At 51.2% G+C, this 27,298-nt stretch overlaps 1 protein-coding gene across 1 annotated transcript; it reads right to left on the bottom strand.

The window, feature by feature from the left end:
* Positions 1-14,334: 14,334 nt before the first annotated feature.
* Positions 14,335-26,618, bottom strand: LOC149354559 (solute carrier family 22 member 7-like). Its single transcript, XM_089576002.1, has 3 exons — positions 26,320-26,618; positions 19,126-19,540; positions 14,335-15,363 (listed from the first exon to the last, which is right to left on the bottom strand). Exons 1-3 carry the CDS (start codon positions 26,616-26,618, stop codon positions 14,335-14,337), a joined length of 1,743 nt encoding a protein of 580 aa, XP_089432128.1.
* Positions 26,619-27,298: the final 680 nt, after the last annotated feature.

Consider the following 27,298-nt stretch of genomic DNA (forward strand, 5'->3'; position numbering starts at 1 on the left):
ACAAAACGGATCCATTCAGTTCCTGGATTTAAAGTTATCTTTTAACAGAAGTGGTCATGTGTGCTGGGCCTTCCAACCTAGGTCAAAGAAAGCATTGCTGCCTTTTGATTCCTCCCACTCCAAGATGGTAAAGCGGGGCATTGCCTCCTCCTGTTTTAGATCCGCAGTTTTAAAATCATGCACTCATATGTTGAAGTCCAGTTTTTCCCTTCAAGTAGAGCGGCTGGAAAAGGCAGGGTACCCGAGGTTTTTGTTAACTGCGGTTGCTGAAACAGTGGCCAATAAGCTCCGTAAAAAGAAAAAAGTGGAAGTCATTCCCTACCTGCACAGGGTTTCACATAATCTCAAAAAGATTTCAGGCAAATATGGCATCGACATTGTATTTTCGGCACCCTGTAAGCTCTCTAGATTATGCAATCTAGTGGGAAAAGGGGACTCGATTCGAGGAACTTGCGGCAAGAAACATTTGGAAGAAAATAATTGCATGTGCAACAGGGGTAATCTACAAGATCCCCCTCAGCTGTGGGCGTTTTTATATTGGACAAACCGGTAGGTGCTTAAATGATCGCTTGAGAGAACATGCGCGTTCCTTGGGGGAGGCGGTGGGTTCGAATCTTCCTGTTCATTGCCGCAAGTGCCGGGGTTGTTGCCTTCAGTACAGCCAGACCCAGATTGTTGGAAGAAGGAAGGGGCAGCTTGAGAGAGAGATTGTAGAGGCCATTGCCATCTTGCGCTCGCAACCGGATGAATGCGTTAGTTCGCCTTCGGTTTCCATCCTCCAAAAAGAATTCGGTTTCCTTGACAGGTAACAGGTTGGGTTGCTTCCTTTTGACGTTCTTTTTCTTCCTTTGTCTTGTGGTTTTCATGCTTCCACATGCGGTCGACGGTTTTTAACACTTCTGATATCTGTAGATTGTGACTCGCATGATGAGCATTGCATAACGTTTTAAAGTCTGATTTCTGTACATTGTGACTCGCATATCTTTCCTGTGCATTGTTGTCAGTTAGGTCTTGTTATCTGTTGCTTTTCATTCAGCCTTTTTTACCTGATTGTAAGATCACACGTGCCTCTGTCTTTATAAAGCCATGAAATTTCAAATAAAATTTTAGTTGCAAGTACCGCCCTGTGTCGTCTTCTTTCTCTGTCCCGTGTCCGCTGCGGTGTCTAGCTCCTTCATGTCTATGTTTTCTTGCAGCAGCACCTCGGGAAAGGGTTGAATTCTTCCACTCGCCACTGTCGGTATCCAGTGAAGATAACGATGGACGTTTTGTGGTGTCATTATCGGGAAGACGCTTCGCAACGCACCGCAGATCCGACTGCCTTCTTTCTTGTCCGTCTACCCGGCAGGAGCTACTTGCTCCGGTTCCGGCAGAGGAAACGGACAGCAGTCGCGGGCGAGAGCGAATGGGGGGCCCCCACCACATGAACGGTATTAGAGGAATGCCACTGGTGCCTCCACTACGGTTCTTACTATTCTGGCGCATGCTTGCTTGCTTCGTTTCGCCGTAATCGCTTGTCAGCGAAGAGAACACAGCACCGTGCCTTCCCGTGAATAGCAGAAGCAGGGACGTCGCGGCCACATCGGCATTCGCAGGATAGCTCCGTGCTGTCGCTTATTTGCTCGCTTATCCTCTGACAAGTCAAACAAGTCTTCCTGTCGTGGCACGCCATCCACGGCTTACGACGCCACGCCTGTCACTCCCGTTCGTACTTCAAGCGTTTCTCTTCTTGCTATGAAAGTATTAGCCGTTGCGGCCACCTGTTCAAGCAGCGAGAAAAATTTCAGCGCCGCAGGATTCGTAATGAAGGAGCGCCGCTCTTGTTTCGATCAAGCCATCATCAATGGACGACTACTTTGTTCTTGCATATTAACTTAAAGTGATAAATCTGAACCTTTGTGCGTCGTCTGGTGTATAATCGCAAACTGTCATCTGGAATGTGAGGTCAAAATTTAAATGTCATTGAAATAAACTCATTTTCCTGAAATTATCTCTTTTTGTGTAGCCGTTTGCAGGTGGGGCCCGGCCCGGGTCGGGCCCTCACTCAAGAGACCAGGGCCGGGCCCGAGCGGGCTCAAGGTCCTTCAGTGTCGCGCCCGGCGCGTGTTCTAAATTGTGGCCCGTGCACAGTTCTGTTGAGGTACCTAACCACATTTCCTTTTATGAAAAAAAGAGTTATGCGCAGAGTTTAAATAGAACAAGTATGAAGCTACAATGAAACAAATTACAGTCTTCTGTACAACAGTAAGAGGAATTTCAAGAGCATGCATGGGCGTCCGGAAGAAGAAGCGCGGTTGCCCCCCCCCCCCCCCCCCCCCCTGGAATTACGGATATTATTTATGCACTAGTTCCTTTTTGGTGCTAACCCCCCCCCCCCCCCCTCCTGGAAAAAGTTCTGCGGACGCCCTCGAGAGCATGCTATATGCGATCCTAGTTTCAGTCACAACTGATGCAGTCAGCTATTTCATATTTTTTTTTTGACCCAAAAGACATAAAATGTCTGAAGATGAATGTGTACCGAACACATCGAAGCATCAGTTATGATGCCTGAAAAAAGTTGTACTGCAACATATAAATGCCCAAGTCTTGATAAACAGGAGTACTGAAGAATTAAGGAAAATAGAAAGTTTTCTTTTGTTCGGGCTCACATGCCTGGCACAAACATATACTTTATACGTAGCAATGCTTGCCTCTTGATCCACTAACCGCTTTAAACCATACAACGCAAGGAAAGGCCAGGGACCAAATAAAAACTTCTTACGCCTTTTTTCAGTCCTCTGTTGCATTACTTTGCGCTGAAAGTTGTTAACAAGCATGGCTAACCAGTTGCCTTCCATGTACCACAATTTCCGTTGTACAATCCGCAAGCTGTACATGAAATTTTACGTTTTGGGCACTAACTATAGATGCGGACAGTACAGTACCTTTCAGTATCATCGCATATGGAATGGAATTCCCTACGCTTATTCTGTTAAGAGGTTGATACTTCCGCTGTGCGTGCACATGCATTTTATGCGCTGGTCGCACACGTTGCTCCTGCGGGCTGTATCTATCGGGCGCGGAAAATCTAGTGAACAATTTTTTTTTTCAGAAGAAACTGAGCCATGCTGACTATACCCCGGATGTGGACTGTATACCGTAAGCTGCAGTATCTACTCACGTCCGGCACTAATGTACTGATCTAACCTCGCTCTATCTACAAAACTCGTGAACGCGAAAACGGGCATAAAATACAGAACGTTTCGTAAAATATTACTGTGCACAGGGCCGCTATATATAATGTTTCATGAGCACCACACTTAAAACATCTCCAACTCTTCACATGCAAAGCGGGCCGCCACGGTGGCTCAGAGGTTATCGCGTTCGGCTACTGACCCGAAAGACGCGGGTTTGAACCCAGCCGCGCGCGTGGTCGAACTTCATCGATGGAGGTAAAATTCTACGTGTACTGTGCGATGTCAGTGCACGTTAAAAAGCCTCAAGCGGTCGAAATTTCTGGAGCCCTTCACTACGGCGTCCCCCATAGCCTCAGTCGCTTTGGGACGTTAAACACCCATAAACCGCATATCACATTCAAATCACATTTCTAAACACGTATCTTCAACTCCCTAGCCGGCTTGTGCATTTTTTTCCATTCTTGACGGCATGTCGTTAGAGTACACGGTAATCTGTAGCGACAACACAGTGCCGGCCTTCAGCCATGGTCGCACGGGGTTCAGATCCTGCATGAACTGAACAAATACTAAATCTTCTCATAATACTCCGGACCGAGGAACGTCGTAGCCAGTCACGTTATAGCGACTAACTCACCGAGGTAGCGCCAGACGAAATCTTTCTAGACGAGCTGACTGTATGCGACCACTGCATACGAATCAGTCACTTAACTCCGACCCACAGCTCCAGGCTCCAAAGGGCTTTCAATTTTTTGTGCTTAGGAGAACCGTGCACGCTCATTTCACTTAACACTGCACGATTTATGCACTGGGTACATTGCACATGCGCTTGCTTTTCACTTTTTGCGACGGCACATCCATTGCGCGAAGGGTAGCACCTTGCACTGCGAACGCTGAACACCGATCCACTGCTTCGAAAAAATGCCGCGTCGGGACGCCACCGCTGCTGAAAAGTGCGAATACAGCATGCCGTTAAGACATGGAAACCATGCATTTTCCTCTGACTAGAGCCTTTGCTGCCATACTGTCGGCTACCAGCTCACGGTCGCACGCTAATGTACGACTCGCCATGGGTGTCCGGAACAAGAGGCAAGGGGGGCGGTTGCCCCTCCCCCCTCCTCCTTTCTAGAATTACGGATATTACTTATGCCCTAGTAGAAAACAATTACAAACCTACCGCCTCCCCCATCCCCGTACATCAGGTGCCACCCCCCCCCCCCCCCCTCTGGAAAAAGTTCTGCGGACGCCCTTGGGACTCGCCACAATCGTGCGAAATGTTGGATAATGGATTACAGTGTCACCTGTTATCTTTTTTACTTCCGACCGATGCTGCATGGCTCAGAAGGAAAAATTCCCCATGCGTGCTCCAGACGTGGGCACCCTCAAAAGGGTGAGCCCTCATGGTGGCGTCTTCACCCTCATCTCATGAGGGCTTCACACGGTGAGGGGGAGGGTGTGCAGCGGTGGTGATGAAAGGGTGAGGGAGGGAACGATGCGTAGGTTGAGGGTGAGGATGTTCCTCAAAGTGAGTGCCTTACATGGGCGCGGCCCATTCCAGAACACAGGTGGACGCGGGAACGACGACTAAAGGAAAATAACTAGACAAGAACTATCGTCTAAAGTCGGGCTGCGCGATACGTGCGGCCCTTTCACTCCGAGTTGCGTACTAACCAAACATGAAAAGGAAGAAAGCGATCGAAAACACAACGAAACTAAGAGAAGCAGAGAAAAAAAGGTTGATTTAAATAGTTCGGTCAAATGTGAATTAGGTGCACAAACAGTTCTGTTTCCCCTTCGGTTCTGGTGTTCAGATCCAGTGCTCCCGGATGGCAGTTGTTCGGATAGCGATAGTGGGTTAATGTCCATATATGCCGAATTGGTAGGTAGGTAGGTAGGTAGGAAAGACTTTTATTGCTCTAGAAAGGTGCTAGTAGCAGACGAGAAAGAAGAGGTCCATCTTCCTTCTTCTCACAGGGTCGGTGCCCCTATTCCAGGGCTCCGCTGAGCTTCGCTGCTCGTTGGGAGTGCTGGATCAGACCTTGTTGGCAACCCAGATCGCCGCTGGAGAGCCGGCTCTCCCACTGTTCTGCACTCGGGTCTTTGCGAAAGTTGTCGTTTTTACTGCATTCCCACGTGATGTGGTACAACGATGGTTTGCTACCACACCACGGGCAAGTGTCCCGATATTGCGTCGGGTAAATCTTGCTAAGAATATGCAGGTTTGGGAATGTTCCTGTCTGCAATCTTCGCCAATACGCTGCCTCTAGTTGATTTAGATCAGGATGAGGCGGCGGATAGCGGATCCGTACCCCCTTATAGTAGTTGAGAATGTCTGAGTACGTAGGGCTGACTCGGTCGGGTAGATCGTCCGATTGGGAGGAAGCTCGGCTCGTATACCCTCGAGCTACCTCGTCGGCGCGTTCGTTCCCGGCTATGTCGGTGTGTCCTGGCACCCAGTAAATGCTATGTGTGACTTTTGGTGGGGTCGCGCTCTGGAGGAGCCGGAGCGCGGCGCGACCTATGCGGCCGTTCATGTAGTTACGGCACGCTTCTCTCGAATCTGTAAGGATGGTAAGGGACATGTTGCTTCGATAACCGGCTACCGCCGCTAGAGCTACGGCCAGCTCCTCCCCTTCGGTTACCGTGCAATCCCTCACTGAGGCGCTAGCTAATTCCTTTAAGTTCGAATCAATAACTACCGCCACTGTGCTGTTATGTGAGCTTCCTGTATACGGAGCCGCGTCCGTGTATACCGTTGTGGATTTTGTAGCTAGATTTTGTTGTACATACCTCGCCCGCGGGCTGCCCTACGGGCCGCATGCAAGTTGGGGTCCATGTTCCGGGGAAGGGAGCGAACCTTTAGCGTCTGGCGAATTGCGTCCGGTATGCTCGCAGTACGATTCTCGAATTCCGCAGTTCGGCCTTGCCCCAGTCGCCTAAGGAGCGAGCGCCCCGTAGGAGTCTGCTGGAGCCTAGCTAACTGCGTGACCAGTTGGGCTTCTTTGATCTCTTCGAAGGTGTTGTGAATTCCAAGAGCCAGTAGTTTTTCGTTGGAGGTGTTCATTGGTAGATGCAGGGCTGTCTTGTAAGCTTTGCGGAGTATGGTATCTGCACTATCCACTTCTCCTTTGTTGAGGTTGAAGTACGGGAGGGCGTAACCCACGCGACTGACCACCAGGCTCTGAACCAGGCGCAGGGTATCCCCCTCTCGCATGCCGCTCCGCTTCTGCGACACGCGCGTGATCATTCTGGCGACCTGAGTGGTCGATTGCTTGAGAAGGCCGAGCGTATGGCCGCATCGCTGGTTGCTCTGCAGCCACATTCCCAAGACTCGTATCTTGTCTCGTTCGGGAATTAGCTGTCCTTCGAGGGAGACAGTGAGGGACCCTTCCTTGTGTTTCCCTTTGTGGACTCGCAGGAGTTCTGATTTTTCGGTGGAGCAGGCGAGGCCTCGTGCACTGACATATTCTTCCACGCAGGTAGCCGCTGCTTGCAGTCGTTCTTCTTTCTGGCCGAGCGACCCAGTGGTAACCCAGACCGTGACGTCGTCAGCGTATATTGCGTGCTGTATGCCTTCGATCTTCTCGAGTTGTCTCGCGAGGCCGATCATGGCCACGTTGAAAAGTAGTGGCGAGATGACGGACCCTTGAGGTGTGCCTTTGTTGGGGGTCGAAAATTTAGCGCTGCGAAGGTCTCCGAGCCCAACCGTTGCAGTGCGGTTGGAGAGAAAGGCCTTCACGTAGCTGTGAATCTTCTCGCCGCAGTGGAGGTTGTCAAGTCCTTCCATTACAGCCGTGTGGCTAACGTTGTCAAAGGCTCCTTTGATGTCGAGGGCCATAACCACGTTCTCGCCTACGCTCGGGACGTTGGTGAGGACTTCCTCTTTGAGTTGTAAGAGGACGTCCTGGGTGGAGAGGTGGGCTCGGAAGCCGAACATACTGTGGGGGTACAGGTCTTCGTCTTCCATGTAGCTTTGGAGCCTCTGAGTAACGACTCGCTCGTAGAGCTTGCCTAGGCAGGAGGTGAGTGAGATAGGTCGGAGATTTTCGATCTGGAGTTTCTTACCCGGTTTGGGGATCATTACGACCTCTGCATGCTTCCACTCTTCAGAAACCGTTCCTACGGCCCAGTGCCCGTTGAGGAAGGTGGTCAGTTGGTCGACCGCCTCGTCGCAGAGGTTGCGTATGAGTGCGTTCTGGATCTTGTCTGCTCCCGCCGCAGTGTTGCGTGTGCATGCCTTTATGGCAGCGAACACTTCTTCCCTGGTGATCGGCCTGTCTAAGTGGGTGTTCGGTTTCCCCAGGTATGGTTTCGCGTATGCCGCAGGCAAGGTCGGGCCGTAGCATTTCTCTTTGGCCTTATCTAGCAGTTCCTCTTCCGTACCCTCGAAGGTGTGGACGAGTCTGCGGATAGCTTTCCCGCTTTCGGCCCTGGTTTGGATAGGGTCGAGGAGGGTCTTGAGTATACGCCACGTTTTCGCCGTGCTGAGGGTGCCGTCCAGCGAGCTACTGAACTGCTGCTAGCTCTGCCTGGCCAGTTGGGTCGCGACTCCTCCGCTATCTTGGTGACTTCTGCGATCTTGAGCTTGAGCTTCCTGTTAAAGCGCTGCTTCTTCCAGCGCTTCGTGAGTCCTCGACGTGCCTCCCATAGCCTGATGAGCCGAGGGTCCACCTCTGGTGTTTGCTCGGTGCGATCCACTTCCTGAGTGTACCGCTTCTGGATGTCTTTAAGTTGTTGGCACCAATCATCTATGGAAGTAATCCCCCCTTCCAGGTCCGCGCAAGCCTTGCGGAAAGCCGGCCAGTTGGTGATCTTGGCTGTGCCGAGCTTGCGCTTGATGTTGGTGGCTGCTATCGTGGTCTTCAGGATATAGTGGTCACTGCCTAGATTCTCCAGCAGATTCTCCCACGTTGCGTGCTTCACTCCCCTGACAAACGTTAAGTCCGGACACGTATCCGGGCAGATCGAAGTGCCAAGGCGCGTGGGTTGAAGTTCGTCTGTTAAGAGGGTACATTGGATCGCTTCCGCCGCGTCCTCGACCTGTATACCTTTGTGATTATTAGTGGGGTATCCCCATTGCTGTCCGCGAGCGTTGAAGTCGCCTACAATGAGCAACGAGTTGCTTTTCGCAAGTTTGCTGGCCCCTAGAAAGAGTGTATCAAAATTCGCGTCCCGCTGGCGAGGCGGGCTATAGAGGTTTACGATAAAGACACTTTTTCCTTACGCTTCTTTTTGGGAATAATTTCCGTCAATAAGTGTTCAATTTTGGTGTTGGGAATTGGGTCATGGGCTATGGCTACCAACTTTTTGCTGACCAAGGTTGCCGTGCGTCCGCTATCGTAGCACGTATATCCCCTGAGTGACGGTGTCGTGTTAGTTTCCTGTAAAGCTATTATATCGGGTGTGGAGCCTTGCGTATGTAAAAACTGCATTAGGAGTCCCTGCTTTTGGCGGTACCCCCTGCAGTTCCATTGCCAGATTTCTAGTGGAGTTTGTTTAGCCATGGTTTTGGGCATTGTTCTGATTGGAGCCTTCAGTTCCGAAACGGCGCTCGTGTATGAGCCTGTCCCGGGTCTCGTTTGTTATTCGTTGCGTATTTTGACTTTTGACGTGGTTGCGGAAACTTTGGTCCTGCAACGCAACTTTTTGCTGTAGTAATGTGACGTTCTGTTCTGACAGGTTGAGTTGGACCTGCATGGCATCTAATCTTGCATGAGTTTGGCGGAACTGTCCTTCGGTGCGAATCATGAAATCATCCATGCGCTGCATGAAAGCTCTTAATTCTTCGGGGTTCACTGCTAAGGGGGTTGGAGATCGTTGCACTTCGGCCGCCGGGGTCGGGGGCCGCGGTACGTGCCCTGTTCTCTGAGCCTGCATCTCTTTAATGAGGTCATCGATTTTTTTTCGGAGATGTGCATTCTCCTCTCTTAGTGCTTTAATTTCTTTCGAGTTACGCGTAATATTATCTTGATCCGAGTGCGGAATCAGTGGGTTTGGAGAGCCCGCTCCCCAGCTCACCTTGACGCCGCCCTTCTTCTGTTGTTTCTGCGGCGGCTGCTGCTGCTGCTGCTTCGGCTTGGCCGTTGACCGGTTGAGCGGCGGGAAAGAGTCATCCCTGGATCGGTTCTGGCTGCGATCTCGCACGGTGCTAGGGCCTCGGCTCGAGGAGCGGCCATGGTCCCGCTCCGAGCTAAGCCACCTGGGTCGGCGCTCTCGACTCAGGTGCGGGTTCCGCTGCTGCTGCTGCGGTTGTTGCTGCTGCGGCAGTTGTTGTTGCTGCTGCTGCTGCTGCCATTGTTGTTTCCGGGACTGCCGGCCGCCGGTCGTGCTGCCCCGGAGCTCGTCAGTAGTCTTGAGGCGTCGACGGCACTCCCTGGTGACGTGGTCGCCTTCGCTCACCATGCATTTGGCCTTGCACGGGTGGCCTTGTGGTGGGTCGTGTGTGCCGCACGTCCTGCAGAGCTTGGTGTTCGGCGTTGGACAGACGTCCGAACGATGGCCTTGCTCTCCGCACACGTAGCAGATCTGCCTCGTAGGACGATATGGGTAGGTCTTGAATTCTCCGGAGCGGTAGATGACCCACTGCGGGATATACGGGCCGTCGAACGTGATGAGCGCCGTTTCCGACTTGCCCAGCATTCTCGCTTCCAGGATCTTCACTCCTTGGGATCGAAGCCGCAGCCTCGATTTCAGTAGGGCGGGTGATTGCCCCGGCATGACGCCGTGGATTACCGCACGCTTCAGGTCGTCCGGTAGGGCTGGATAGGTGTTGGTCGCATAGGTCTGGTCATTGATCGTGAGCTTTTCGATCTTCCTGAGCACGTCGCCGATGTCCAGGTCGGGCGTGCTCGCAATCATGATGTTCGATCCGGGCCGGAGTCTCATGATGAAGTCTTCTTCCTTGATCTTTCCTCCGCTGGCCGCGATGAGGGCTTGCGTTGCCTGGTCGACACGGATTTCGCTGATTTTTAGGCCTCCCTTGGGGCGATAAATGATCTTGATATCATCCTTCGGTAGCGGCGGCGGACGTGGCCTTATCTGCCGCTGCGCTCCCGCCAGGTGTGGTTTTAATATAAAGCGCGGCACGCCACTCGCTTGCGTCTCTGCTCCGCCAGCTGCGGCTGTCGGCGCTATCTTGTTTGCTTCTTCCCGGGGATCGCCTGGCCCCTTCGAGCCTTTCCTTTTTAGGCGCCGTTTGTAAGAAACAAGCTCCCAACGATCCATGTCTTCGTCTTGCAGTGGGTCGATGTCGGCCCCGTCGTCCCGCTGCGGTGGCGAGGTCTCCATGGCCTCGGTCACTGCGTCCCCGAGTCTGGGGCTCGCATTGACCGGCGACGCGGCAGGCGATTCGTCCGTACCTTCAATATTCGCCGAACCTTGTGCCGAGGTCCGGGTAGGTTCATTCATGATAGGGTCGTCAGCATCCCGGGGTTCCATGCTGGCCGATGTTTAGACACGCAAGCCCGCACGGGAGCGCTGAGCCTAGCGTAGGCCTAGCGCGCTCCCGGGGCGGCCCCGTGCGGTGCATGCCGAATTGGTCATTCTCTCCATTCATAGATCACTGGGAGTCTTCCTAGTACTCCTGGCGCAGTGGTACAGCGGTCAAGTCATTGGTTTATTTGGGATTAACGTCCCAAAGGGACTCAGGCTGTGAGGGACGCCTTAGTGAAGGGCTCCGGGAATTTCGACCACCCGGGGTTCTAATGTGCACTGACATCGCACAGTACATGGGCCTCTAGAATTTCGCCTCCATCGGAATTCTGCTGCCGCGGGCGGAATCGAACCAGCGTCTTTCGGGTCAGCAGCCACCGCGGCGGGGCCAGCGGTCAAGATACGCCATTGCTCTTATATGGCAGGTGCTGCCATCGGTGAGACTAGTTGCTTGGGTTAGGGTGCGACCCAGGTTACTCTTCCCGACCAGCCTCTTACGATTAAATAAGCTACCGCCTGACATAAACCGGCTTGAACAGACAGACAGACAGACAGACAGACGGACGGACGGACGGACGGACCGACCGGCTAAATGCGATGAATGGCCACTATAAGTGCTAGTACACTAAAAACTTCAACAAGTGACAAAGGAAAGCGCCGGGTTTCCAAGCAGGCGACACTGTTTCTCGACGGTAAGTCAGCTGCAACAGAGGAGCCATGGAAGCTGGGCCGAATATGACGATGCCTAAATATCAGGGTGGAAAAGCTTCCACAACTAAAGGCGCGAAGTGCTGGACTCTTCCGGGCTCGAACAAGCACAGCACTTCTACGAATAAGTCGTGGCTGAGGGCAAACTAAAGCGTGCCACGATATGAACCACGGCCAGCAAAGACCGGTCGAGGGCGGCTGGAAAAAACTCACCTGCGATTACGATGCTCTCAATGCAAAATTTTGGGCCAGCTCTTTAGGCGTTTTCGTTTTGCAACACAATGAGGTAAATAGTTTGTTGGGCTCTGCGGCCCCTTTTTATTCATTTAAACTACGCGCTCTGTATTCCAGTCATCTAGGTGCTTACGGGTGCAGCGCAACTGCGCATGACGCAACTGCTGCTCGCCAGATGTGGCATGTGTGGCATGTGATCGCTGTGCGATGACTTGATAAGGGCAGCGAAAGCAGCGCGCCGGGGGTGACTCCAGAGTAAGCGCTGCTTGGGCGCGGTCATCCTATCTCCAGGAAGGTTTAATAAAACGGAGGCAGCCTTACCCCTTCTCCTTTACAATACCCCGTCCCCTTCCACCGTAGCGCCTTCGGCGCATTCTAATGTGGAATAAACGTGGTTTCACTCAATCAATCGTCGCGGTGTGCTTCACGGACGACGGGGCGGCACCTTACCAGAAAGACAGAAGATTGAAGCGGCGCGTCTCCGAAGGTGGCTGTTCGGCGTGAGTGGCTGCTACGCGAGCAGCCTGGTTTCTTATGCCGCATCTGCCCCCCTGTATCTGTACCGCTTCGTTCCATTCACGCAACAGTTGTTTTGTAGCGCTCAGGTCTTAGCGCCCGCTGAGGTGCAGTCCGAGCACTGCGCTATATCGAGAGCGTGGACTGCATGCTCTGCTCCGCCGCCTACGTTCCTTGTTCTTTGTGCACCGTTGGTTTGATCCGGAATAAACCGGTGCCTTTTATGCCGAATGTGGGTATGCCACTCGTCGGACGAGACCGTGGCTCGCGAACCCTGCTATCTATAAGGCGAGGCCTTCAAGTCTGAGAGATACGTGTATGTATGTACAGTTACTAACCACTCTTTTCCCACTCCTTGATTGTCATAAAGGAAGCCTTGTGGTCGGAGATATGTTCGACTTGCTGCACAAACGTCTGCTTCACAGCAGTCGCCCCAGACGAAGCGTAAAATGGCGCGACTGCCTCGCTGATCGGCAGTTGGCGGGGGGCAGCATGTGGGTGGCGCGTGTGCGCGTTTCACAACAGCCGCTACAGACAGACCACCTCTCGCGCAGGGGTGATGGAACGACGGAGCGCTACGGAGAGCTAAAGCCCTCAGTGAACCACTGAGGTGCTTTAACTAGCCCAACTATCTACGCTTGTGCAATTGCTCTCAATCCGGAATCGCGCCTGTACGCAAGATCATGCTGTATCTAAAGCTGAAGCAGAGCGGTACCGCAGGCGAGCGCCAGTAGAGCCTAGGGTCATTTGGTTGTGAGGCCATTTGTTTTCGTCCCTCGTCTCCACGAAGGCGCGCATGCAGCGAAACACCGCGTACCGCGTACCTCGTGGCTCTGCTGTCGACACTCATCGGCTTTCCTTGGTCGCCCGAGCTTTCTTATAACCACCTCCAGTGTATCACAAACACGGGCGCGGATTTGGACAGCGCAGTTCATGAGAATTCAGCATAGCGTCATAGGAACCCCACTCGACTGAGCACGCTTTGAAGCTGCTGACTGAATAATAAGGCAATAGCGCTGAAAACAGCAGATCACATCTTTCATCATCATCATCATCATCATTTATTGTACCCTTAAAGGCCTCTGTTGAGGGATTACATAAGGGGGGACAAAGCAAATACAACTGAGAATAATACGTTAATACAACAAAACATAATGCAATACAATAAAATGAAAAACGATACATCACCATACAACGTTGGTCAATAATGAGTGGCGAAAGGCTGAATTAGACGGTAACGTCAAAAGTGTAAATGGGTGAAGTTTGAGACAAATGGGCAGTATCTTTTATTCAGTACAGTGATTAATTAATGCCTGTCGAAATTTAGTAGCGCCGCGCTCGTTAACAATGTAGTCAGATAGCAGGTTCCAGTTTTCTATTGCAGTTGGAAGAAAAGATTTATTAAATGCTAAGGTCGATCCATGTATACGTTGAATGCTGAGGAGGCTAAACAGGAGGTTAAACGAAGAGAGGACTACGTGCGTTACAAGCCTTTCAAACGACTGTCTAGCTTAATCCGAGGTTTCTCGAAAATTTACCGCTTAACTCCTGCCTGGAGATGAAAAAACAATCACAATGCCTAGCTAGAGTATGACTGTGCGCTTCTGGAGTTCTCCAAGTCATGACAAATGCCCTTCAAGAGCGCGATGCAGGAATCTGAAAAGCTGGGAAATATTTCAGGCTGTAATAACAAATTTAGGCACCACCCGTTCTTCTAATAGGTGAGGGTCATTAGCATTAACATGTATTTTCAGGCGCCGTGCTGCACAGTTAATACGGTTATTTTTCTACCTTGGACAGCTTCCACCACATTCAGAGGCTTGCACTTTCACACACGGTGCAGAGTTATTTCCGAGCAGCGGCAGAACACTGCAGAGCAGTGCCAGCAGCTGTTGATTTCAACTGCCAAATCAAGCTATTCACACGAGCTTTGAAGTCTCAAGTTTCAGCTACCTCGCCACATAAACGGCACCGATTAACTTAAGAGACGAAGACGAAATTGGGAAACAAAACGGTTGCGTCCGTGTCACACAAGCATACCCGCGCAAAATAAATGCATGCGATATAAAGACGATTCTAGACCCGTCGAGCGGGTGGCAATACCAAAATGTTCTGAATGCGCGGATCTCCGCAGAAGCCGGGAGATAATGCACGTGTAACTTTTAGTGATTAAAATCAGTTTCTGGGCGGGATAGTGTTTAATGCTTACATTCACACAGTGCGACGAACCCCCCCCCCCCTTCGTGTTCATCGTCGCGCTGTGTGAATGTTGCTAGCGCGACAGGCCCTTTGGAAGAGATGTAGCCTGCACGGAAGGTTCCGGCGCCGAGTCTCTCTTGTGGTGCCTCCTGCCGCGAGGCCTGCCCGCAGGACCCCTCGCCATCGGGTCGAGCGTGTCTTGCATGGCGCGCACTCCGCTGGAGGTTACGCCTACCCTCGGGGAGTGCGCCGAGTCCACTGCCGCCGCTACGCCGGCGTCGACATCGGGCAGGTGTTGCTCCACGGCCATGGTCACCAGCGCCATGGAGATGGACATAGCGGCGACCGGAAAGTCTTTGCGGTCGCTCGAGACGTAGTGAAATAGAATCTCACCGCAACTGCCAGCCAGACGACCCACGGCGACTGCAAACGCTAGGCCAGTGCAGCGGGCAGTGGTCGGGTACGCGGCAACGGCGAGGAAGGTGCCCAATGTTGTGGTCAGACTTCCCATGAGCCGCAGCGCGACGACCACCACGTTTCCGCTCAGCGCTGTCTGCATGCGGTAAGTGCCGGCAAGGAACAGCGAAATCACGCTGAATATGAGCGCTGAGCCAACCACGACTCGCCGCAGGCCGATGTAGCGGATGGCCGGACACAGCACGATATGCACCGGCCCCAGCAATAGAATTCCCGCGATCTCGGCCGCCGGATACAGCGGGAAGATGTCGCTCAGATTGGCCTGGCTGTAAGAGAAGTTGATAGCCGCCCAAAAGCACGAGATGACTAGCGTGCGTCGACGCAACTCGGCCGAGAAGATGGAGTGCGCGCTCCGGCCAGCGGCTATCTCGGCGTTTCCGCCCCGGTAACTGTGGCTCATGGAAGCCCGGCAGCTCTCCTGGGGGACGCCGTTCATGCGCGCCGCGTCCAGGGCCAGTCGCTCGGCGTCCTTGGTTCTCCACGTGGCCAAGAGCCACGGGTAGGACTCGTCCATAGTGTACAGCGTAATAACCAGAAGTGACGTGGGCACCATGACCAAAAGGTAGACGATCTTCCAGCTCAGCTTAAACACGGAGACCACGGCGAATGGGACGACCGCGAAGGTCTGCGTAAAGGTCAAAGGCCTCCGTTCGCTCCTATGTTTTACTAGGTGCCTCCAACCGCAGGTATCAAACGTTTACTTTCAATCCATTCAAACGTTCACTGAAGCAGTCGCAGTCGAACTCAGTGGGGATAGACCACTGCCACAAATCAGTTTTAAAATGTGATTAAAATGGTAATGGAACCATTCTTCAGACTCAAGCTGTTTACTGCATTTTGTTTGCTATGCATCTCTGAACAAGTGGGTCAAATATGAGCTCATTTGGTGCAGCGAGTAATATGTACTTGAATTTTTGGAAGTTCTCCTGAGCCGTGCGGCAGTCAGGCAGCACTAACGAGCTCTCGATCCATGACGACATAAACCGACGGTCACATGTTTGCTTCCGACTGAACGACTTAAGTGCGCACTGCGCGTTGTGAGCGTAAGGGTATGGGTTGGTCGTTGTTCGGGCAAGGGGGGGGGGTGCTTAGAGCTGTTAACTTCTAATTGCAATTTCTAGCTCAAATGCGCACGCAGAGCCCTACTTTTTCAAGTACACGTGACAACGTCGTGGCTAGTAGCTGCAACGTCAAACCACGATTTCTTGGTAGACCATGTCATGGCCCCTTTATACTCGATGGCCTTTGCTTTGATGTAGGTTCTCTAATGACCCGATTCATATCAAGGACCTTTCAGAGCACTCTCTGTACTGCCACTGCGTTCTGTTTTGTTTGCGTTTTAAAATTGTTTGGCTGATGGCCATACTATTTTATGTACGCCCCACCGCGGTGGCTCAGTGGCTGGGGGCTCGGCTGTTGAGCCCGAAGACGCGGGTTCGATCTGAGCTGCAGCGGCCGCGTTTGGATGGGCGAAACGCAAGGCGCCTGTGTGCTGGGCGGTGGCAGTGCATGTTAAGAACCCCCAATGGTTGAGATTAATGCGGAGCCCTCAAATACGGCGTCCCTCAAAGTCCATGCCGCTTTGGGACGTTAAAACCCGTACCATACCATACCATACCATACCATACCATACCATACCATACCATACCATACCATACCATACCATACCATACCATACCATACCATACCATACCATTTTATGAATGGCCACAGTTTAGACAAGCTCTCCGGTTCATGTTCACGCGGAGCTAGTTTTTTTCGCGAAGGACCACCGTTACACGCCCCTAGTTCTCCGATAACCACCACAGTTAGCAAAGCGACTGCGCGTTCAATCTCAAGTTCCGAGTCATTTTTAAATGTAACCTAGGTGGCGGCCAATTTTCCGATCCCGACGACTGCCAAATAGGCGTGCCACTGCACCAGCAGGCGTGTTACTTTTTTTTTTATGGGCACCACGTGACAAGTGGCCGAGGTGCTGGGCATGCCCAGGATTTCTTCTAAAGGCCCCTGCGCTACATCGAGCGCAGCCGCTACCTCGTGTTGAATTCCGACCCGTGGTGAGGGCTGCATTGGCGCTCGGCTGCTAAGCCCAAGGCCCCGGGATAGAACCCCGACAGCGGCGGCCGATTTCGACCGAGGCGAAATATACGAATGGTCCGAGTGTTGTACATACACCTGCAATGCAAGCCAGAGAGTCAAAATTTAATTAATTTATAAATACAGAAGGTAGGCTGTACCAGGGTGGCAATGGATCATGTCTTGGGGCAATATTATGTAGGGCAGCTAGTATTGTTGGCATATATACTATAATCGAAGCGCAGTAGTAAAGTTCTGATGGATTCAGTTTATTGTTAAACAATGTTTTTGAAATGCACTTAGTAACTATGGGGTAGCAGAGGTGTTTTGATAAGGGCCTTATTTTCAACAAGTATGCAGACGTAAGCATTTTTTCTTCTGTCTGCTTCGTTTCTACGTGAAGACTATTTACTGGCGATGTTCTGTATGCGCCAGTTGAGAGACGCAGCCCTAGGTTCTGTGCACACCTCAACACACTTTCGTAAAACGCAAAAACCTCACGAACACATTCTGCAAGAATACCAATGCCTAAAAGAAAAATATATAAGCTACTACAAATGGCTCAAAAACAGACACTTGTACAAAGTAACTGTGAAAGATAGAAAGGCTACTAAACTGTGCATCTGTATTCAACGCTAAATGTTATGCTGTTTGCGTAGCTGTAGACAATATATTAAGTCAGAATATCAAATAATAAGTCATAATCTATACCGACTCCTTTAGCTTACTCACAGCATTACTCCAAAATGCAGCTGAAGCCTTAGTTGGAAACATCATTCACAACAAGGAAAAAGCCTCGACACAAGGACACTGCCCTTCTATGGCAGTGGCGCATATATATGAGTAATGAGACAAATCGCGGCATGGCGCTCGCATGCGCTAGATTGGGAAATTGGTTTTGGAGGAAGGAGGGGGAACCTTCAGCTTAACAATGCGCCGAGCTCAGTTGGCTTCGAGCAAGCAAAGCGGATGGACGTGTTTGAGCGTGTACCCCTGCTTCGTCGCTGCGTCGAGGAAACCATGGAGCCAAAGCTTGAACAGCGCTACGCGGTGAAGCTTTGCGTTAAACTGAGTAAGTCACCTACCGAAACTTTCGACATGATCAAGAGATGTGGGAATCATGCAATATCCACATCGGAAGGGCTCCGGAAATTTGGACCACCTAGGGTTCTTTAACGTGCACTGACATCGCACAGTACACGGGCCTCTAGAATTCCGCCTCCATCAAAATTAAACCGCCGCGGCCGGGACCAAACCCGCGTATTCGGGACAGCAGCCCAGTGCCATAGCCTCTGAGCCACCGCGGCGCCTAAACATTTTGATAATGTTTGTATGCAATAGAATTTGTTAATATTTAGCATTACAATAATATTTAATAGTCAGCATTAGAATGTTTGCTTTGTATGTTAAACCCGCGCCACCTCTATTTTTTCATTGTCATCCAGATACGGCTGACTCGACCGGTCAAGGCTTTCTCCTTTCCTACTCTCTCCCGTCGCGTAACGTTCGCGCCTGCTTCACATTGTTTGGGAGTGTACCGTGTTGGTGGCGTCCTGCGACGGAACATGGATGAACTGAAGCAGCCGCAAACAGCCGCACACAGTATAGTCGTACCATGGGCCACATGCAGCGTAGAGAGAGATTGGTACTATCAGCCGATCCTAAAGTTACTTCCTTTGGCTAGAGCCTCGTCGCGGCAACTAACTGAATTGAGACATCTGAAAGGCTGCAATTGCGAAACAAGCGATTCGGCTGGCATTGAAGGCGCTGGCGAAGAGTAGGCGCTGGTTAAACTAATGTTTTAGATATAACATATAACGTTATTCGTTAATTTTTAACGTTAACGTTAAATTCCAATGCATCACGCTGATAACATTACCCTAATGCTCCGCGCTAGCTGGGAGTACGGGCTTTTTATAGCAAGGATGAACTTACGGCCAGAAGTCGTTCCACCGCAAATCGCAAGAATATTTTGTCGTAGCATCTTCCTCTGAGCTAAATACAAGCGCTGCGTTTCTTGCCGGGACTTTTTTCATATATACGTTTCACTTTAGGATAAGGTGCCAGAACTTGTTGCTGGACGAATTGGTTCATCATTGTAAAACAGACACGAGAGAGCTACATTAAGTATCATAGAAAGGGTTGTCGAAAAGTAACGCTTCTCTCTGACTTTCCGTCTGTGGTGGCTTATGTAGCACTGTTCTGTCCGTTTACGACTATATTTATCGTAAAGGTAGTGCACAGATGGAGCGCAAAATGCAGCGATCATGCGCTGTCGGGTGCCTCAGATGCCCGAATAAGGAGTAGTCACCTGCGCCAGCGCCAGAGCTGTGAAGCAGTAGCGCGTGCGGCGTCCCGCCGGCGTCGCCTCGTACAGCACCACGAAGGCCACCGTCATGACGGAGATGATGGACGCCGACACGACTGTGCGCAGCGCCACGTAGAACTGGAAGGAGCCAGTGACGCTGCTCGCGAAGCCCGTGATGAGCAGCGCCGGAATGGAGATGTATACGACGATCTTGCGGCCCACGCGGTCTGCTGCCAGGCCCATCATGGGAAGCCACAGCACCGAGGCGAGGAAGGTGGTGTATAAAGCCAGGTCCAGCAGCCGGCTCCGGTGGCACACCAGCTGCCACTCGCTCACGATGTTGTCACCGTACTCGCTCAGGTCGAAATCCCACGAGTCGCACGGCACCGTCTTAGAGCCCCCGTCCGGTGGGTCGCGCCTGCAAGTTCGCAGCGCCGGTCAATTACTGCGTAGCACTTCCGAAGAACACACTCGGGGCTTACTTTGGTCATGTTCAGGAAATTAAACCCCAGACACTGGCCAAAGATTCAAAAACAGATTAAAGATTCAGATAAAAAATTGATGGACGATCATACGAACCGATGCGGCGAAGCTGCGACAGCAGGGACCTTTTGCCTTTCGCTTTACATTGGTGGCCTTCCCACTGCGTCTTTGACTTCACCGTCACTTATTTGTTGCGCTGCTGCGTGGGCTTCTGGAGGCTAGCCAGCAGTGGTGGGTGTTGGGCTCCTCTCACGGGCTTCTGGTGAGTGGAGGCTCCTGGAGGATGGAGGCGGGTGTGTGCATGGATGGTAGGCTTCTTTCATAGGCTTCTGATGACCCTCTGGAAGTTGGAGGTGAGTGGTGGCTCCACATGTGACCCTGATTCGACTGGGATCACCTCAGCCAGGCCGTGGTCCAAAGGCCCTGTCTCTAAAGGCTGCTGCTGTGATGGGACGAGGAGGGACGGGCTTCGAGGAGAGGAGTTTACGAGGCATTTATTTTACAAAGAGAGTTTACAGGAGTACGTAAGATACAAGCGGAAATCGGGAGGTGGCCGCAATCATGCTGTCCGACCGCTTAATACAGTTGGTCGTCCCCATATCCCTAGCAGGGAAATTTCGCTACGTTATCCATGTCCAATCAAGTGATCACTCTTGAAGTTTTGGGGTTCTGCCCACCGCAGCTCTCTCGCTGCTCTTCCAGTGGCGAGTGTCCACAATTCAGGTAGCAATGTCGATCTGTCGCTGCCTCCCAGCAACACCGGTGACGACTGAGAGAAATGTATAGCCCTGTAAGCCCCGAAAAGCCCCCGGCTATTTCTCGGCTATTTTGACAAAACAGGGGCCAGAAAACGCTGTTTCATGCAACTTCCCCTTCCCCGCACCTTGCGCTTCCTCCATGAGTTTCTCCGCAGCCTCCCTGCACGCATCGTGGCCGCGGCGATCTGCTCCGGCGGCGCGCGCGCTTCAATCGCGGAGGCCACGCACGTAGAGTGCTCGTTCGTCTGGAGGGCGCATGATGGCGCTACCGGTATCATTACGGCGAAAGCTCGCAGCTTTGGTTCGCCGTCGCCACAGACGATGAACATTTCCGATTAATTTTGACCGAATCAGGCAAGTACTCCACCCAAACGCAATACGAAACAAAGCTGACCGCCGAATTCCACATTTGTGCAGATGTTGAGCCCTAACATGCGGGCGGTGAGGCCGAGAGAATTTTTTTTCGATTTTCTCTGATGCAACTGTTGGTAGAGCGCCTCTCCGGGTATGTCCGGCTGTCCGGCTTCTTAACGCTTATCTATCGCGGCATTTTAAAAAGATAGCTTCGAAATGACGAAGCGTACTTTGTCAAACACTTCTCCAAAGCACCCGCCAAATGTTAATGGCCGCTTCCATGTATGCTTTGTCAAACGAGAAATATAACTTGGCAAGTTTTGCTTACATGTATTTCTATGGATCGCGCTACCGTCTCGTACCCCCAGCGGCGGGGAAACTCCCATTCGCACGTTTCGCAATATTTTAAACATTCGCCGCCTTCGACATGACTCTCCATACTTTCAGAACCTATTCCGGATGAATTTAGTTGTTCTTCACGAAGGAACAACATCACAAGTGCCCTGTGAAATCAGAAAACTGCTTTGAAAACTTTTGCTTACTCCTAGTACTCCTATGGGTACTAGGCCTACTTTTCAATCCCAGTTGGATCCGCCTGCCGAAAAAAAGAACTGTTTGAAACACAGTGTTGGTCTTACCGTTTGCTGCTCACTTCACTCGTACCAACATTAGAGATTTAGTATGCCGGTGACGTATTACCGTGGACGTACACCGGTTCACCGGACGCAGGACGCGCAGTGGCATGGGTGTGGCCAGACGGGGCTACTGCGCTTGCGCAACCGGCGCCCCGTAAACCGGTGTACGTCCATGGTAATACGTCCCCGGCATACTAAATTTCTCTAAAAAAACGCATATAGTTGAAACAAATGCAGTTTTTTAAATGAACAAAAACTTGTTTACCGATATAAAGCCAGAAGGCCCACTGCGATCGCCTAAGCATTGCGAAAAATGGCCAATGGTCGCGCAAGCGTTCGACCCCAGCCCTAAAGAAGTTCCTTCGCGCCTCGCTGTCAGATCGCCACCTTTGCACAAACGACGCAAGCTGGCACGCGACAGAAAAGGAGACGGCGTCTGCAGAAACATCGCCATTGGGAAAAGGCATAAAACGAAGGAAGACATCGGCGAACCATAAGGGGACCCGCCTCAGTGGCTCATTGGTTAACGTGCTCGGCTACTGACCAGAAAGACACGGGTTCGATCCCGGCCGCGTACTGTGCTCGTGAACTGTGCGATGCCAGTGCACGTTAAAGAACCCCATGTGGTCGAAATTGTTCACTACCTTCCACTGCGGCGTCACTCATATCCTGAGTCGCTTTGGGACGCTAAACCCCATTAACCAAACGATGAACTATATCACAACACCCAAACAACATCGCGGTTTTCTATTGACGAGTATGTCTACCAACATTAAGAGATCAGAAGCTGAAGTACGAAAGCATCAGCGCGGAAGCCGAACCGGTACGGTCACGTTTGTCGCTAAATGCTGATGCTTAGTGTCGCGTTGCAGCATGAATTAGCGAAGAGGATCACGCACGTGTTAAAGCTACTGAGGCGATACCAGTGTGAGAGCGAAAATAAATGCCATTTTTGAGAAAGCCGAAGAACTCCCACAGTCAGCTGCTTTGGTTCGCGTATTTACTGGTCATTTTAAAAGAAACTTGCGAGAAATTTTGTTCCAATGATACCTAAACATTAGGCTGAAAAATATACTAAACGATGTATTTTATACGTTGTTCACTTGGATGTACGCAAGGACATGGAACTATTTTTTCAACTTATTGCTTTTCGGCGAAAAGAAGAAATGGCTGTGACTCAACTTGGTTAAGCCGGGAAATCGCGAAAGCAATACCCATGGCTACGCCCTCGCTCACATGATAGTCGTGCTGTTGTGGTGCTTGTGTGAAACTTGTTGTATACCTTGGTGCTGCTGTGGTGATCACTTGGCTATTCTATGTACAACTAGTAGTGAAACGATAATCGCGGCGCTGTGAGGATATACTTGGTTGCTGGTGATGTTAATCCAGACTGTAGAACTGCTGTTACTGCACTGGCTACAACGGCATGCGTGGCACTCATGGTAAGTGTCCTGGTAAATGCAAAGTACACGCTAGTCACACAAGAAGACACATTGTTACAGTGCCACGGAGTCCAAAGAACGCCACCACCTGTTCGGCGCGGTGCGTTGCCCTTCGAACGCAACGCTTTTTGTGGAAAGGAAATGGTCTGCTCTGTCATCTCGGTGGACACCTGAGCCGCACCGTACAGGAAGGGAGGAAGTGTGAGTGAAAGAAGAAAGACGGGCCGTAATGCACAAAATGAAAATTGTATTTGAGGAAAGGAAATTACTCATTAACTGTCTCACATATCTCAGTAGACACTAGTCGAAAATTGTATTTGAGGAAAGGAAGTTGCGCAGTAACTGTCTCACATATTTCGGTGGACACCCGTCAAATTTCGCGCGCGGTTACGTCACGACAACTTGGGTCAAACTGAAACGCGGACAAATACGCCTTGCTCGTCGGTGAATTGGTTTTAAGGCGGAAGCCTTTATGCCTCATCGTTGTAAGCAGGAGCTGTCGACAGAAATGTCACGCTTTTCAATTGGTCGAAACGGCCGTGACCTCACAGTGTGCGAATTTCAAACGGAGACAAATTTTACTTCGGCCACTAACCATGCAACCAATTAAAGGGATGGTATAGTGATGCTCCAAGTAAGTTTGAGTTTAGTTAATTGCTTACTTAACCAATTAGTCTAACCTTTCTAGTCAGACCAGATAAATAAATAAAACCGAGCAGGAAATTGGCCGAGCTTGGGAATCGAACCCCGGTCTCCGGAGTGGGACTCGAGCACGCTACCACTCCGCCATGCAAGCTCGATGGTTTAGAATGAACAAAATTACGAGGAACTTTAGCGGCTAAAGTGGTGAAAGGCGAAAGCCTGAGTGCTGCTTTCTGCTACGCGATTGTTCACTTCACATTTTGTTGGTGCATTAATTAACTGCCAATTAATGACGCTTAAGCTTCGCCTTTAGGAGTGGAACGCGACAGCGTGTTGTAGCGCTGCCAGGGAGTCCACGGAATGCCACCACACGTTCGGCGCGATGCGTTGCCCTTTGAACGCAACGCTTTTTAAGGAAAGGAAATGGGGCTGTAATTCTCTGTCGTCTCGGTGGACACCTGAGCCGCACGGTACAGGAAGAGAGGAAGTGTGAGTGAAAGAAGAAAGAGGGGCCGTAGTGAAGATAAAATGAAAATTGTATTTGAGGAAAGGAAATTACGCATTAACTGTCTCACATATCTCAGTAGACACTAGTCGAAAATTGTATTTGAGGAAAGCAAGTTGCGCAGTAAATCTCTCGCATATTTCGGTCGACACCCGTCAAAATTCGCGCGTGGTGACGTCACGACAATTCGGAGTAATCTGAAACGCGGACAAATACGCCTTGCTCGTGGGTAAATTGGTTTTTGAAGAAAGGAAATGTATCTGTCTCTCATATCTCGGTGGACACCTAAACCTCGCCGTAACGGGAAGGGAGAAAGATTAGAGTGAACGAAGACACCGTATTCACTAAACGCACCTTTGTTCATTCCAAACCGTCGAGCTGGCATTGGCGGAGTGGTAGCGTGCTCGACTCGCACTCCGGAGACCGGGGTTCGATTCCCAAGCTCGGCCAGTTTCTTACTCGGTTTTATTTATTTATCTGGTCTGACTAGAAAGGTTAATTGGACTAATTGGTTAAGTAAGCAATTAACTAAACTCAAACTTACCTTTAGCATCACTATGCGATCCCTTTAATTGGTTGCATGGTTAGTAGCCAAAGTACAATTGACCCCGTTTGAAATTCGCGCACTGTGACGTCACGACCGTTTCGACCAACTGAAAAGCGTGACATTTCTGTCGACAACTCGCGCTTACAACGATGAGGCATTAAAGGCTTCCGCCTTAAAAGGTGCGTCTAGTGAATACGGTGTCTTCGTTCACTCCCATCTTCCTCCCTTCCCGTTACGGCGAGGTTTAGGTGTCCACCGAGATATGAGAGACATTTCCTTTCCTCAAAAACCAATTTACCGACGAGCAAGGCGTTTCAGTTTGGTCCAAATTGTCGTGACGTCACCACGCGCGAATTTTGACGGGTGTCCACAGAAATATGTGAGGCAGTTACTGCGCAACTTCCTTTCCTCAAATAAAATTTTCGACTAGTGTTTACTGAGATATGTGAGAGAGTTACTGCGTAATTTCCTTTCCTCAAATACAATTTTCATTTTCTTCATTACGGCCCCCTCTTTCTTCTTTCACTCACACTTCCTCTCTTCCTGTACCGTGCGGCTCAGGTGTCCACCGAGATGACACAGAATTACAGCCCCATTTCCTTTCCTCAAAAAGCGTTGCGTTCAAAGGGCAACGCATCGCGCCGAACGGGTGGTGGCGTTCCTTGGACTCCGTGGCAGCGCTACAACACGCTGTCGCGTTCAACTCCTAAAGGCGAAGCTTAAACGTCATTAATTGGCAGTTAATTAATGCACCAACAAAATGTGCAGTGAACAATCGCGTAGCAGAATGCAGCACTCAGGCTTTCGCCTTTCACCACTTTAGCCGCTAAAGTTCCTCGTAATTTTTGAGGAAAGGAAATGTATCTGTCTCTCATATCTCGGTGGACACCTAAACCTCGCCGTAACGGGAAGGGAGGAAGATGGGAGTGAGCGAAGGCACCGTATTCACTAGACGCACCTTTGTTCATTCCAAACCATCGAGCTGGCATGACGGAGTGGTAGCGTGCTCGACTCGCACTCCGGAGACCGGGGTTCGATTCGCAAGCTGGGCGAATTTCTTACTGGGTTTTATTTATTTATCTGGTGTGACTAGAAAGGTTTGACTAATTGGTTAAGTAGGGAATTAATTAAACTCAGTCAAACTTACTTGGAGCATCACTAAACGATCCCTTTAATTGGTTGCATGGTTAGTAGCCAAAGTACAATTGGCCCCGTTTGAAATTCGCGCACTGTGACGTCACGACCGTTTCGACCAATTCAAAAGCGTGACATTTCTGTCGACAGCTCCTGCTTACAACGATGAGGCATTAAAGGCTTCCGCCTTAAAAGCGCGCTTCGATCGCGGAGGCCGCGCCGTGGTGGCACCGCCGCGGCTTGCGACGGCGCGAGTCGGTCGCCCTTCTCTTCGGCGTGACGTCACAAAGCACCTGTTGCGCTCCTAGCGGAGAGCGCAGGCGTTAGGCGCCGGTGGTGGTGGCACCGGACAATACCGCAATCATATACGTTCATGCTGCCACTAAATACTCCACAGCGCAAGAACGTCGCCTCTGCACGCTTTGGTAGTACTGCGAGGAACTTGGTTTGACTTGGGTTTAAAGTCCCAAAGCGACTAAGGCTATGAGAGACGCCGTAGTGGAGAGCTGCGGAAATTTCGACCACCTGGGGTTCTTTAACGTGCACTGACATCGGACAGTACAGGGGCCCCTAGAATTTCGCCTCCATCGAAATTCGGCGGTCGCGGCCGGGATCGAACCCGCATCTTTCGGGTGAGCAGCCGAGCGCTGCAAGGAACTACCGAGATGAAGCATGCCAAATAGATATGCGGCCGTACCTCACGCAGCGGCTGTAGGTGCCGTCCCCCGCGCGTGGTATGGCCATCTCCTTCCATTCGGCGGCGCTCAGGTTGGCGAACTCGGGCGGTTGCCGGCACCAGTGGTCCATCACGTGGGCCGTGAGCCGCACGCTGAATAGGTGGCACAGGAAAGCGACTCCCGACAGCGTGCTGTTGAAGAGGGCCAGCAGCTGGTACAGGCCCTCGCCGAAGGGCACCGCCGGCTCCTCCTCGCCGCTTGCCTCCTGCCCGACGGCCAGCGCCGGTTGGTCCAGCGCAGCGAGGCCCGGCTGGTTCATCGAGGCATGGCCGACGTGCCTGCTCCCGGCTGCGGACGGTGGGGAAGCCGCGGAAGTCTTCATCTCTCTCAAAGCGCCTATGGGTTCTGCTCCTCCGCCGGTTGTATCGCGCTTGCGCGTGCGATGGGGCGCGCATGCACGCGGCCTAGTGACAAGCAACCCCTGGCGGAGAATTCCTCAGCGAAAAAGAAACGAAACAAAGCAGCAAAAGACGGGCAGCTACGCGATTCCATTCGTGAAAATTGTACGAAACGCAAAAGAGTGATCGCATGAAGCGAGGCGAAAGCTTCGTCACCGTGGGCTTATTTCTCCACTCGATTTTTTTTCTCATCCAGAAGTAATAAATAAATATTTTTAGCTTTTTTTTATTCGAGCTGTTTGCCATTAGGCATAATGAAAAAGGGAAAGAAAGTTATAAAAAACTCTGCCTCTCCCGTAACCGAGAGTAGAGTAAGCATGAAATGTTTACGGGCATAATGCGAAGCGCACGCGGACACGACGAGACGCAGGCCTGACAAGAATGTATATGCAGAGCGTTCGAAACTGTCCGAAATGCGTAGAGGCGAAAACGTTTTCAGCCCCACTTTGCGTATGTGACACTGGTGATGTTACCACTGGATTACGTCACACATAATTCATGACGAAGTAATGAAAAATTACTTATTAGTGTGTAATGACTG

The sequence above is a fragment of the Amblyomma mixtum genome, chromosome 3 (assembly GCF_055824585.1).
Source record: "Amblyomma mixtum isolate Tamu chromosome 3, ASM5582458v1, whole genome shotgun sequence".
Classification (NCBI taxonomy): Eukaryota; Metazoa; Arthropoda; class Arachnida; order Ixodida; family Ixodidae; genus Amblyomma; species Amblyomma mixtum.

Bases quoted from the DNA above. Each gene is read 5' to 3' on its own strand.
- LOC149354559 (XM_089576002.1), bottom strand. From the start codon at position 26,618: ATGAACCAGCCGGGCCTCGCTGCGCTGGACCAACCGGCGCTGGCCGTC. The intron at 19,541-26,319 runs GTACGGCCGCAT...GCGAACTTGCAG, and splicing joins ACCTACAGCCGCTGCGTGAG to GCGCGACCCACCGGACGGGG. The intron at 15,364-19,125 runs GTGACTACTCCT...ACCTTTACGCAG, and splicing joins CAGCTCTGGCGCTGGCGCAG to ACCTTCGCGGTCGTCCCATT.